The sequence below is a fragment of the Epinephelus lanceolatus genome, chromosome 19, assembly GCF_041903045.1.
Source record: "Epinephelus lanceolatus isolate andai-2023 chromosome 19, ASM4190304v1, whole genome shotgun sequence".
Taxonomy (NCBI): Eukaryota; Metazoa; Chordata; class Actinopteri; order Perciformes; family Serranidae; genus Epinephelus; species Epinephelus lanceolatus.
This window is the reverse complement of record NC_135752.1, coordinates 18760788-18773419: the sequence shown is the minus strand read 5'-3', so window position 1 is coordinate 18773419 and position 12632 is coordinate 18760788. Positions and strand designations below refer to the sequence as shown.

General features: G+C 38.4%; 1 protein-coding gene across 1 annotated transcript; it reads right to left on the bottom strand.

Annotated features, from left to right (window-relative positions):
- Positions 1-11861: 11861 nt before the first annotated feature.
- On the bottom strand, positions 11862-12632 carry LOC144458755 (uncharacterized). Its single transcript, XM_078162103.1, has 3 exons — positions 12475-12632; positions 12158-12349; positions 11862-12042 (listed from the first exon to the last, which is right to left on the bottom strand). The coding sequence occupies exons 1-3, from the start codon at positions 12578-12580 to the stop codon at positions 11885-11887; spliced, it is 456 nt and encodes a 151-aa protein (XP_078018229.1). The 5' UTR covers positions 12581-12632; the 3' UTR covers positions 11862-11884.

The window sequence follows — 12632 nt, the reverse complement described above, 5'->3', positions numbered from 1 at the left end:
CTAGCAGCAAATTCTCTCCATAAAATCAGATGAGAGTTTCTCCTCTCACCGCGGCTCCAATACCTCTCTGGCATTTCCTGGAGCGCAGAGAGTCTGGCTGAGAAGAATAGATGGTGTGCATTATAATGAACATGGGCTGACACCGCCTCATCCATCATTCCACCCAGGAAAATTATAGCAGTGCCAGAGAGAGAGGGAGAGAGAGCAAGACTTTAAATCACAGGACGTCTATAGGTCTAACTCTTCTTAGACTGTCATCCACTCATTGTTGTGGTTTTCTAACTGTCCAGTCCACTTCTGATTTTGCTCTCAGAAGGAGACTGTCTAACCATTTGTCTGCCTGTCAGTTTACTGTATACCCACTGTAACTCTCCTAATGTATGTTGCCTTCAATATGCTTCTGTCTGTTACACTCACTTGCTTATTTTGTGTCCATCTACTTTATTTTCCTGTTACTGGATCATCAGCTACCAGTTATTTTCATTAACAAATGATTGATTTTTAAGATTATTTAGTCTACAAAATGGCAGAAGATAGTGGAAAATGGTCTCAGAGGCCAAGGTGACATTTAAGAAGCTGCAACCTGTGTATTTTCAGCATTTTTTTGCTATGCTGTACGGTACTATGGGTGGTAATGTCGGCCTGTTGGTCGGTCAATTGCTCCACCACTTTGGTTCAGACTGAAATATCTAGACAACTACTGGATGGATTGCCATGAGATTCAGTACAGACATTCCTTTTCCCCAGAGGATGAATCTTAATGATGTTTGGGATCTCCTGACTCGACCTCTAGTGCCTGCAGCAGGTTGACAGTGTTGTTTTTATTGAAATATCTCAACATTTACTTGATGGATTTTCACAGAGTTTTGCACACTTTCATGGTCCCCAGAGGATGAATCCCACTGACTCTGGTGATCATCCTCATTTGTCCTCTAGCACCTTCAGGAGGTTGGCATTTTTGTTTTTTATTTAAATAAATCAACAACTAGACACAGTTAACCATTTGATGGATTGATGTAAAATTTGGTACAGTCATGGTCTCCAGAGTTTGAATTACTGATAAACAGCTTTGACCTGACCTTTCTTGTTGCATCATTATCAGGTTTTGTCAAATTCCAGCCCCCCAGGAAGTGTGCCAGGCTTTGAAGCCAATTTTTGTAGTGGAATTACAACTTCAGGGTCCCTCATCCAGGTAATTTCAAATGCAGCAGTTAAAATTTTTTGGCTTCATGTGCCACTGAGCAACTTTCATAGAAATGAACAAGGTCCCACCTCCAACACTGTATCCACGTCTCTTTATACATCCATACCAAATACTTGCTTAACTAATGACACTCCCATCAGCCTCACCTGATTTTAGATGCAATCAGTTTGGCAGAAACTGCAGATGACAATTAGCCTGTATGGCTAAATCTGGTGCATTTACATAGTGAATCCAAGTGCTCATGTTATTAAATGTGCAATGTCCTTTGTTAAACAATATAAACATAAACTAATTGGCTAATGTTAGCATGCTAACATGCTGACTGAAGACGATGACATATTTTGAAATCTTTCTTCTGCTCGTCCTGCCTCGCGATGATTGATGTTCCCTCCCTCTGTACTTTGCTGCTAATGACTGTAGTGCACTGTCTGTCTGTTGGCAAAGGATGCACTCCACTGACCATGATCCTCTCTCCCCTGTGAGCCCACTACACCCAGTATAATTCATCCTGAAGCTGGCTGTGCTCTTGTGTGATTTTATGCTCATTTCTCAACATGCCAAAGATTTGTCTCTGAGCACTGACACACAATTGAATTACACTGAGCACTCTTGTGCTTTTTGGGCTTTTTAATTAGTCTTGTTGTATCAAAGGATACACTGGAGGTGACAGTGTGTTTGTGTACCTGTGTGTGTCTGTGTGTCTGTGTGCGTCTGCCTGTGTGTGCGTGTTCATCTGCGATCTCGAATGATTCACTCAAGCACTGTGAAGACTGTTGTAATGGTGTTTCCGCAGCATATTGATTTCACGATGAGCAGACGATGTCTTTGTAAGATTACTCGAGAGAAGGGAAATTAGATGCTATCTCATAACAACAGAAGACGAGGAATCATATGGTATGTTATCCGATTTTGAAATTATGTCAAGCTGTCAAACTTAATGATACCCAGATGACATGTGTGGTTCAAGCCTCCTCTTATGTTGCGGATTACCACAGAAACACTGCAACTAGTAAATCAAGTGCGAGATGGGAAACAAAATATAGATTTTAATTTAAATTGCAAATAGCAGCTTAAAGTTATGCAGGGTAGGAGATAGCCTGAAGGTTAGAGCAAGGCCTTTAATCCCCTGTTGCCCCAGTAAACCACCTCGGTGGCAACTATAGAAACCCGGTTGTATTGCATATTTCAACCTGCAAGTAGAAGAATATAGCCCAAGCCGCGTGCTGCGCTTTCATGTAGAAATATTACCACAGATAGTGTGCTTTAAGTGACCAGCCAGCATTTCCACTTGGCTGCACCCTCTGATGCCACCTGAACAGAATTCAGTAGGAGCCTTCAAGCTCCTCATACATAATGTATTGCTGAAGGTCTGCTCAGTTTTCATGTTCTCCTAATTCATTTCACAAAGAGAGAGGGAGAGAGAGAGCACTGCCAGCATACAGAGCACACAGCCTGTATCACGCCGTACGCTGTCAAATCAGGAATCACCACTTCATCACTGACAGTTTCTTTGTTGAAACAAGCGCCGTCATGTTGCTCTTTGTTGGGTTTGAATCTTTATTAAGTAAATACACGTTGTTGTCATAAAGAGCCTGACTTCCTGATATATACCATATTTGCAGTTGCCAAAAATGATCCTAAAGACAATATCATTCATTTCATTTAACTTATGTGTCTTTTGTGCTGATTATAACCCTGCATTTTGAGCTTGTATATGTCTTCTGACATGCTTCAACTGATTATATGATGCTTGCCTGCATTCTAACGTTACTGTTTCACAATAAATCACTATCTACAGTATTAATGATGTCCTACCCCCCTCCAGAGTAAAGAGCTTGATCAAGTCAACATAACAGGATAATCCAGCAGAATTCGCCATGCTCTTTGTCTTCATGTTTCAGAGGCAGAAACTGATATTTATTAGTTTAATGCTCTGTGACACGGCACTGGCCTTGCCCTTCATTTTTTATGTGGCCTTGCCTTATTTCTTTTGTGGCGTGATTTGATGTGCCGTGATTGTCTTTTGTTTCTCTTTTGCTCACAGCATAAAATCATTCATGAAAATCAATCCAAACATAGCCCGCTCTTCTGTTTCTCAAAACGTAGCCTTCTGCTGACCTCAATAAATCGACCAGTGAGCGTTAAACATTTCAGTTAGTGCCCTTAAAGTGGCCTTTCCACAAATGCAGTCCTCCAGTAAAGGGGGGGCCCTGAGAGCTGTGCATGTGTGTGTGTGTGTGTGTGTGTGTGTGTGAGAGAGAGAAGGAAAGAGAAAGAGGAGCAGGAGTAACTAGCCTACCATTGTAGCATAATAAAATTATGGCCCATTGCCCACTAATGATTGTATCTGATCATTTTAGTTGATGTTATTTTAAGGGAAGGGATACTGTTCAGTCTGCCCTTTATCTCTGTGTCGAATGAAAAACGAAAGTCAAGAGTCATGGCTCTAGAGACGGCGATGTTGGCCTGTCGGTCAGTCCACCACTTTGATCCAGACTGAAACATGTTGTGAAATATCTCAATATCCACAGGATGGATTGGATCAGCACCAACTTTTCTGGTTCCCATTGGATAAATCCTACTGACTTGGTGATCCCTTCAGTTTTTCTTCAGCACCAGTATGTCCTTTAGAGTGAGACATCTCAACAATTGCTGGGTGGATGACGATATAATTTTGTGCGTATAATTCATGTTCCCCCTTAGGATGAATTTTAATAACTTTTTCCTCTCTTCATTTTTCTAGCACCATCATCAGGTTTATGACTAAATACCTGCAGAATGACGTTCCCATCCTTCTCAGGGTCACAGTTACTGTGCCATGCCATTGTTCTGACAGCCAAAATTCTAAAGCCCCATTAGTCTGAAAAATGTCCCATTGAACTGAAAGCCAATTTCTCTGACAGCCCTTTATCCCCACAACAAACTGCCATTGCTCCCGAGTCCCATTTCACCAAAAATACACACTCCCTGCAGTTAGTTTCAGTTTTCCACCAATACCAGGTGTTTTTACTGACCCTTAAAGGCATTTCTCAGCAGCATGAAAGCCACTGAACCCCTCCCTGCTTTTCTTGCAGTTTTTATTGCCACCAAACTCAAGTGTTTTAAACCAGATCTTTTCTTATCCATAACCAAGTGGGTTTTGAGCCTAAAAATAACAACATATTCACCCCTGCATTGTTGAGAAATGCAGTGGTAACACTTTACAATAAGGTACACAAAATTAGAGTAGTTATTGAGGAACTAATAAGGAACTAATGAGTAGTTACTGAGGAACTAATGAGGAACTAACTATTAGTTAATGGTCAGTTCCTCAGTAACTCATGATCAAATTTCAGAGGAGTAGTTACTGAGGAACTTATGAGGAACTATTGAGTAGTTACTGAGGAACTAAGGTACACAAAATTAGAGTAGTTACTGAGGAACGAATGAGGAACTAATGAGGAACGAATGAGGAACTAATGATGAACTATTAGTTAATGGTCAGTTCTTCATTAACTCATGATCAAATTTCATAGAGGGGCTAATCACGACTTAATAATTAGTGAACTAGTTACTTCATCAGTGCAGAATCATTACTCAATAACCCATCCATTAGTTAACCTTTTTATGTCCTAAAGTAAAGTGACACATAATGAGTAGTCTTTCATTACATTATCATCATCTTTACAATTAGTTCATTAACAAAAATAATCAGACAGCAGGATTCTTGAGAAGAGTTTTATTCATTATTTTCAGACCACATACACATTAATATGACCATCCATGTTATTCTGTATGATGATGCCTTAGAAATAAATATGATAGTGTGTCACATTTTAGGTAGGCTAAGCTTAAAGAATTTATCATGGGGGCTACGTGTAAAGTACTGTATACTGATCACACCGTTGTTCACAGTACAGTTGTTTGAGGTGCACAAAATTTAAAGTAGTTACTATGAAACAAATTTGGAACTAATGAGGAACTAACTATTAGTTAATGGTCAGTTCTTCAGTAACTCCTGATCAAATTTCAGTAGTTACTGAGGAACTAATGAGGAACTAACTATTACTTAATCATTACCTACCCTTTTTGTGTACCCTAAAGTAAAGTGAGACGGTAATGATAATGGTAATGATTACTGAATCATTACCTACTCATTAGTTACTCTTTTTGTGTACCCTAAAGTAAAGTGAGACATCACAATGATTAGGTAATGATTACTGAATCATTACCTAATCATTAGTTACTCTTTTTGTGTACCCTAAAGTAAAGTGAGACATCAAAATGAGTAGGTAATGAATACTGAATCATTAGCTACTCATTAGTTACTCTTTTTGTGTAGCCTACCCTAAAGTAAAGTGAGACATCAAAATGAGTATGTAAACTAAACTAATGAGTATGTGTAAACTAAACTGTGAACGTGAAATTTTGCCAAAAGTAAGATGAGATTAATAATAAATCTTTCAATGGGTTTTGCCGTATTTCTGTTAAAGTCAAAAAGTCCAAACAGCACATCCCTCCAAAACTGCTTAAATTATTTTTTAATATTGTCCGCAATAAAATTACAAATATCCAGAGTCTTTTGACAATGGGGCAGTGCCAAAATAAATGAGTAACAGTTTCAAGCGTTGGGTGTAGTCTTTGTGGTGTGTTCAAATGCAACTGACACAGGGTGACGTGAGGCGACGTAGACGATGTAACTTTGATGTCGGTTTGGTGTGTCAGCACCTTGTACAGAATAACATGGATGGTCATATTAATGTGTATGTGGTCTGAAAATAATTAATTAATTAAACTCTTCTCCTGTTGTCTGTGATTTTATTTGTTAATGAACTAATTGTAAAGATGATGATAATGTAATGAAAGACTACTCATTATGTGTCACTTTACTTTAGGACATAAAAAGGTTAACTAATGGATGGGTTATTGAGTAATGATTCTGTACTGATGAAGTAACTAGTTCACTAATTATTAAGTCGTGATTAGCCCCTCTGTGAAATTTGATCATGAGTTAATGAAGAACTGACCATTAACCAATAGTTAGTTCCTCATTAGTTCCTCAGTAGCTACTCCTATGAAATTTGATCAGGGGTTACTGAAGAACTGACCATTAACTAATAGTTAGTTCCTCATTAACTACTCCTCTGAAATTTGATCATGAGTTAATGAAGAACTGACCATTAACTAATAGTTAGTTCATCATTAGTTCCTCATTAGTCCCTCAGTAACTACTCTTATTTTGTGTAGCTTAGTTCCTCAGTAACTACTCTTTCGTTCCTCATTCGTTCCTCATTAGTTTCCCAGTAACTACTCTAATTTTGTGTAGCTTAGTTCCTCAGTAACTACTCATTTGTTCCTCATTAGTTCCTCATTAGTTACTCATTCGTTCCTCATTAGTTCCTCAATAGTTCATCAGTAACTACTCTAATTTTGTGTACCGTAGTTCCTCAGTAACTACTCATTAGTTCCTCATTAGTTCCTCATTAGTTCATCAGTAACTATTCTAATTTTGTGTACCGTAGTTCCTCAGTAACTACTCATTAGTTCCTCATTAGTTCCCCAGTAACTACTCTAATTTTGTGTAGCTTAGTTCCTCAGTAACTACTCATTTGTTCCTCATTAGTTCCTCATTAGTTACTCATTCGTTCCTCATTAGTTACTCATTAGTTCCTCATTAGTTCATCAGTAACTACTCTAATTTTGTGTACCGTAGTTCCTCAGTAACTACTCATTAGTTCCTCATTAGTTCCTCATTAGCTCCCCAGTAACTACTCTAATTTTGTGTAGCTTAGTTCCTCAGTAACTACTCATTTGTTCCTCATTAGTTCCTCATTAGTTACTCATTCGTTCCTCATTAGTTACTCATTAGTTCATCAGTAACTACTCTAATTTTGTGTACCGTAGTTCCTCAGTAACTACTCATTAGTTCCTCATTAGTTACTCATTAGTTCCTCAGTAACTACTTTAATTTTGTGTACCTTATTGTAAAGTGTTACCAATGCAGTTTTAACACATCCACTACAAAATAAGTTTTACAGAAACGTACAATGTGAAGACTTCTTCTAGCGATTGGGTTGTCTAACTGCAGGGCATGTGTATTTTTGGAGAAAAGGGATGTCAGAGCAGTGGGTGTTTGTTTTTGGGGTGACGTGCTGTCTGAGAAATGGGCTTTTGGTCCAATGGGACATTGTTTTGACTAACGGATCTTCGATATTTTGAGCTGTCGGAACAGTGGTGCAGTCCAAGTTTGAGAAGGTTACCTAGCCACTTGAAAATAGTCTTGTCTCACTGTTTTATAGTATGACAATGCTGTGGTTAAGGTCTGGTTAGGTTTAGGCAGAAAAAGCACTTGGTAAGGGCTGCTGAAAAATCAAGGTTTTGGTTAAAACAGTCACTCAACATGGAACATGACTGTTTGCAAATCTTGAGTCACCATCTATGACCCAGTCTTAGCTGTACTTTGTGTTAAGTGCTATCTTACAAGCTAAACCAAATCAGACATTATGGTTAACTTTAGACCGGCTAAGCGTCAGCACGTTAGCATTGTCATTATGAGCATGTTAGCATGCTGATGGTAGCATTTAGCTTAAAGCATCCTTTTGCCTAAGTACAGCCTTACAGAGGAGCTAGCATTGTTGGAGATGCTTTCCAACCATGCTTGCATTTGTATATCCTGTCTGGTTCAGGGTTGGTTCGGTTCAGCTCCCTGTAATCGCAACAGGATAGGTCCTGAGGGCTGGAACCTATCCCAGCGTTCCCTGGAAAAGAAGCCTCTCCATTTCCCAGTATCCCTTTGTAACTTCTATCATTGCCAGTTTTTCCCTTGGCCAAGGACCTCTGTGTCCAGTGCCACATTGGACTGGTGGCATCACTTACCTACAGTATTCATTTACAGCTGCTGCTTTACTTCCTATTCAGACCTCTCCAGTATCCTTTGCTCTCAGGCAGCAGATATTATCTTATCCCAATTTGTAATTCACACATAGCACAAAAGCAGTGCAGAAACCAGAGCTCTGTTTTCTCTATTGAATCACCTTTTAGCACCTGTTACTTTAGAGGGGTCAGGTGCCTTTGAAAGGGCAGATGCTTGAGAGAAACAATGGAAACTGAAGACTAAGAGCCAAGAAGGCCCCCACAGTTTACAAGCTGAAGTTTATACAACAGTTTCTGTATCTTAGGAGGCAGAGGAAACTGGATTAGGGCCCACATTTTGTTTTTTTATTATAAAATGTTGAGTAGCATTGAAGGCTTTACATATTAATCTATCACCCTGAACACACAGGATTAAATAAAACATACTATCAGCAAGGATCAAAACATTCATTTTCTCAACGTCTGGAAACCCAAACAAGGCAACTAAAAGGAGCGTTCCAGTTAAACGCCAACTCCCCCACTTTGTACTTATATGGACCTTACAGTTAAAGCAAGAAAAGAGGATTACAGCCGATGTTGTGAAAAGAAATTAAGGCATGACATGACTTTCTCTGTGTTCAAGACATATTTTAATGAAAAAAGAATAATGAAAATAAGCTCAGACAACAATCGTAACCTTGTAGCAAAACCAAATATTCATTTTTTTAGCAGCTTCTCTGTATCTGACATGATGTATTAGGCGAACTTTTTCTTTTTATTAGACTTCACTTTATTTCCAATAATAGACATAATCCAATTTTGTATTACCTGATGGAAAGAAAACATAATTACATTTAGTTGTATTGTGACAAATATATTTCTAGTTTAAATTTTTTCAAATGACATTATGTGTGGTAATGCAATTACACAGCTTTTGCAAATTGTGAGTTAGTCCAGTGTGTGCTCAGTAATTTAGGGATTATGTATCTGGAATGTGCACATTGCAAACTACAATTTGACCTTCCAAACTGTATATGAACTAAAGCAAGAGTGACAGATATTTATGTTTGCTTGTCCCGAGAGAGGGCTTGTTTTTCTGCATCTGGCTGTATGGTTATCAGTGTGGGGTGGAGGCAATTGAAAGGCTGGGAATTCCTGAAAAAAAAAAAAAAAAAAACTCGGTGAGACGAGTGAGAAGGAGAGAGGGAGGTCTTTTGGCCACTTGTGGCCTTCACAAGCCAGGCACAAATATAGAGGGACATGGCAATCTGAGTGACAGATGAACAATGCTCCCATTTTCCAGCCCCCTGCGAACAGGCCCATCCATCACGGGAGGGGAGATTAATTCAATTCATCAGCTTTTTGTCTCCTTGGGCCCCCTAATGCCACCTGATATTGCTCAAGGGGGACTTATAAATGTTTGTGCATTTGATCTGAAACCGCTTGCTTGACACTGAATTAAAACATTACTCTTTACTCTTAGCAGTACACTGGTTTTGCCAACAGCCTGCCTGCCAATCCTGCCATAACTCTGATTAAGATGAATTCCTCTGAAGAGGAAAATGTTGGCCAAAGGCAGCGAACAACAACAAACTCGAGTTTGCAAAGTGAGAAATAGCTTTGGCTGGTGGTTACAGACAAAAATACAGGTTTTGCAAATGTTTCATAGAAAGAGCTTTTGATGAAAACGCTGAATCATCACAGTGCGGATGATTTTTCTCAAGGCTCAGAACATAAAGAGCAGCTTAAGGCCTATTAGCATGACCCTGTCTAAGGCTACTCACACAATGAGCGATCTATAAACCAACAAGTTCAACAAGTTTGGGCAGTTTCATCTCTGTTGGCAAACAAAAAAATGTGCGGTTTCTAAAGGACATCTTAGCAGATTTATTATGTTGTCACTGGCCAGAGATCCACTGATTATCTTAATGAGTAATCTAAAATATACAGAAGTCTTGAGAGGCAAGTGAGAAAAAGCTTACTAATCCAAATTATGCCATAATATAAGAAAATAAATTTTTTGCTAGCATAATCTTTTTTAAGTTCCTTAAAAAAATTCCTCTGTGAAATGGGTGAAAAAAAAGTTTGTCCAGGATAATTTTGTCCAGTGACCATTTGTGGTAATACTGCAATAATCCCCTACAGCCCAAAAGGCATTTTCTCATAGACCACCATTATAAAAGAAATGTCTGTTGACAAAAAAACTGTTGACAGGACACCTTGAAGTGCAAACAAGTTCAATTATGAATCCCTCTTATGAAATTTGGATCATGGAGGCTTAATATTTGTAAAACTTTCCTAAAGATGAGAAAAACTATTTGAAAATCTGTGACATCACCCCGATAAGATCTTGGAGCTGAGCAGGAACTCAGGGAAAATATTCAGTGGGCTGTGTATCACAAGAAGTTAACTCGGCAGCTAGAAACTTTTTTGGCATATACGCCAGGCATGCAGCTCCACTGGACTGAATAGGCGCCATCTTGCCATCAGGTATCTAGTTATTATCAAAATGTATGGAATAAAAACATCCATGTTTTCTTCCAGGTTTTAACTGGTCCATGTACTATAAACACAAGGTACATACAGTATATGCTCGCAAGTTGAGTAACATTACTGTCATGACTTTCTTTATAACTAACCTGAAGAAAACATGAATGCTTCTTGTCCTTTTTGGAACATGGTAGTGGTGCACCACAACCCCATGACTTAAATGGGTATCACAACAACAAAAATTATCCAGACGAAAGAAAAATTTCACCTGTCAAAAAATGTTTTATGAAATGTCTCGTGGTCTAAATGTGGAAAAATTGACAAAAAAAAAAAATTCATCTGGCAAAAACTTTTTCGTGCCTAATCCACAGATTAAAAAAAAATAATTTAAGAAATTTAGAACGATTCTGTTGACAAAACCTTTTATTCACTTGTTCTTGAATTATAAAAGGACAGGAGAGAAAAACGATTTAGATTAGACTTAAATTGATCAGAATTTGTTTCTCTCAGTTTCTGTAAAAACTACATTTTAACATCTTGTTTATTTTTTAAAGTTATGCTCTCATGTGGGCTCTGAATCAGGGCTTCACCTGGTGTCACATATCATTAGAAATATATAAATTAACTCTGTAGTGAAACAGCTAATAGCTGTAGTCCAGTCTAGAGGATAGGTGGAGCATGGCACAAACACAATGTTAGTGATGACCTCTAGTGGCTAGAACAAGAGGTGACTAAAGGATATCAAACATTGATTTTCAAGAGAAGCTGTTTACAGAGTCAGACTAAAGCAAATGTCCAATATTGATCTTATTTAAAACCTGAAGCTATGCTCTGTTTAAAAGGGTTATAGACCATTAGAGCAGCTTTATGCATAAATATTATAAACCTCTGCCACTGTCAAGATGATACACTTAACATACTGTATGGCTATGAAGAGTACTGTTCTTCTCTTAAGGACAAATACATGTAAAAGTTAAAATTTTTGATACTTAGAATATACATTAAAATACAGCTAAATAGATGAAAAACAATTATACTCCTTTCAGAGAAAATATTTCTACCTTTTCTTTGGAAAGTAGCAGCTTTTGAAATTCATTTATCCATATGCGAATTTTAGTAAATTGGTCATTGTTTAAGCATATGCTCATAAAGGGTAAGTTGGCCATGATGTCATTTCAAATGCAGATGCAAAGAAAATCAGGGATTTACTGCAGTTTTAATTGTAGGTCCACTGAAATAATTCAAACCTGAGGCACTTCCTTGTCAGAGACAATTGGTAAAGAGAAAAGGCTGTAGTTAAAAGAAAAACAAATTATAAAGTGACACTTCTTGAGAATAGTTTACACAAAGTTTTTTATTTTAAGCATAATCCTGCTTCTGAGGCTTATAATGAATCCTGCCTCCTCTCCAGACACACATGTAATAGGCCGTGCTCAGAGATCCCACTATAGACACCAGCAGGACGGACACTACCAGGACGATTTTCCACACTGTGGAGTCTTCTACTTCATCAGAATCTGACAGCAAACAACCAAAACAAAAATCAATCAGTGATCGTAGTCTGGACTGGGCAGTTTTAACAAAGAGACTATGATGCTTCAGATAATAAAAACACCATTGTTACCAGCCCACCTTGTTCCTTCATGATATAAGGCTCTGGAGTAGTCAGCAAGTCACTGTCTTCCACTGTCACCACTTCAAGAATTTCTGGTGGGCTCTTGGGCCACATCCTCTCCACCACTGCTAGAGATTGTCCATCAGTGTCGTCATACTGTGGGTTCTCCTCAGTGATAATCCATCTGCCCTGGTAGTACTGAGGAATGCCTGTAGATATTAAAATGTCAGGAGGGTAGTGCAGGTGTCAGCAGGATTTTCATGAGGAACTTTCACAAGTAAAGTGTAACCAAACAAAGGCCAACACAAGAGAAACACCAGATGTTTTTTCTTACCTGACTGAGCAGTCGATGAGGCCAAAAGAACCAAGAACACAAGAACAAACATGACTGTGCTTACCAGTGTTTGAGTTTCCGTAAGCCCTTTATGTGAGCACTTCATCTATAGAATTGGCTTCAGCTGTGGCCTCCTGACTCAATCAAGACAAATTACT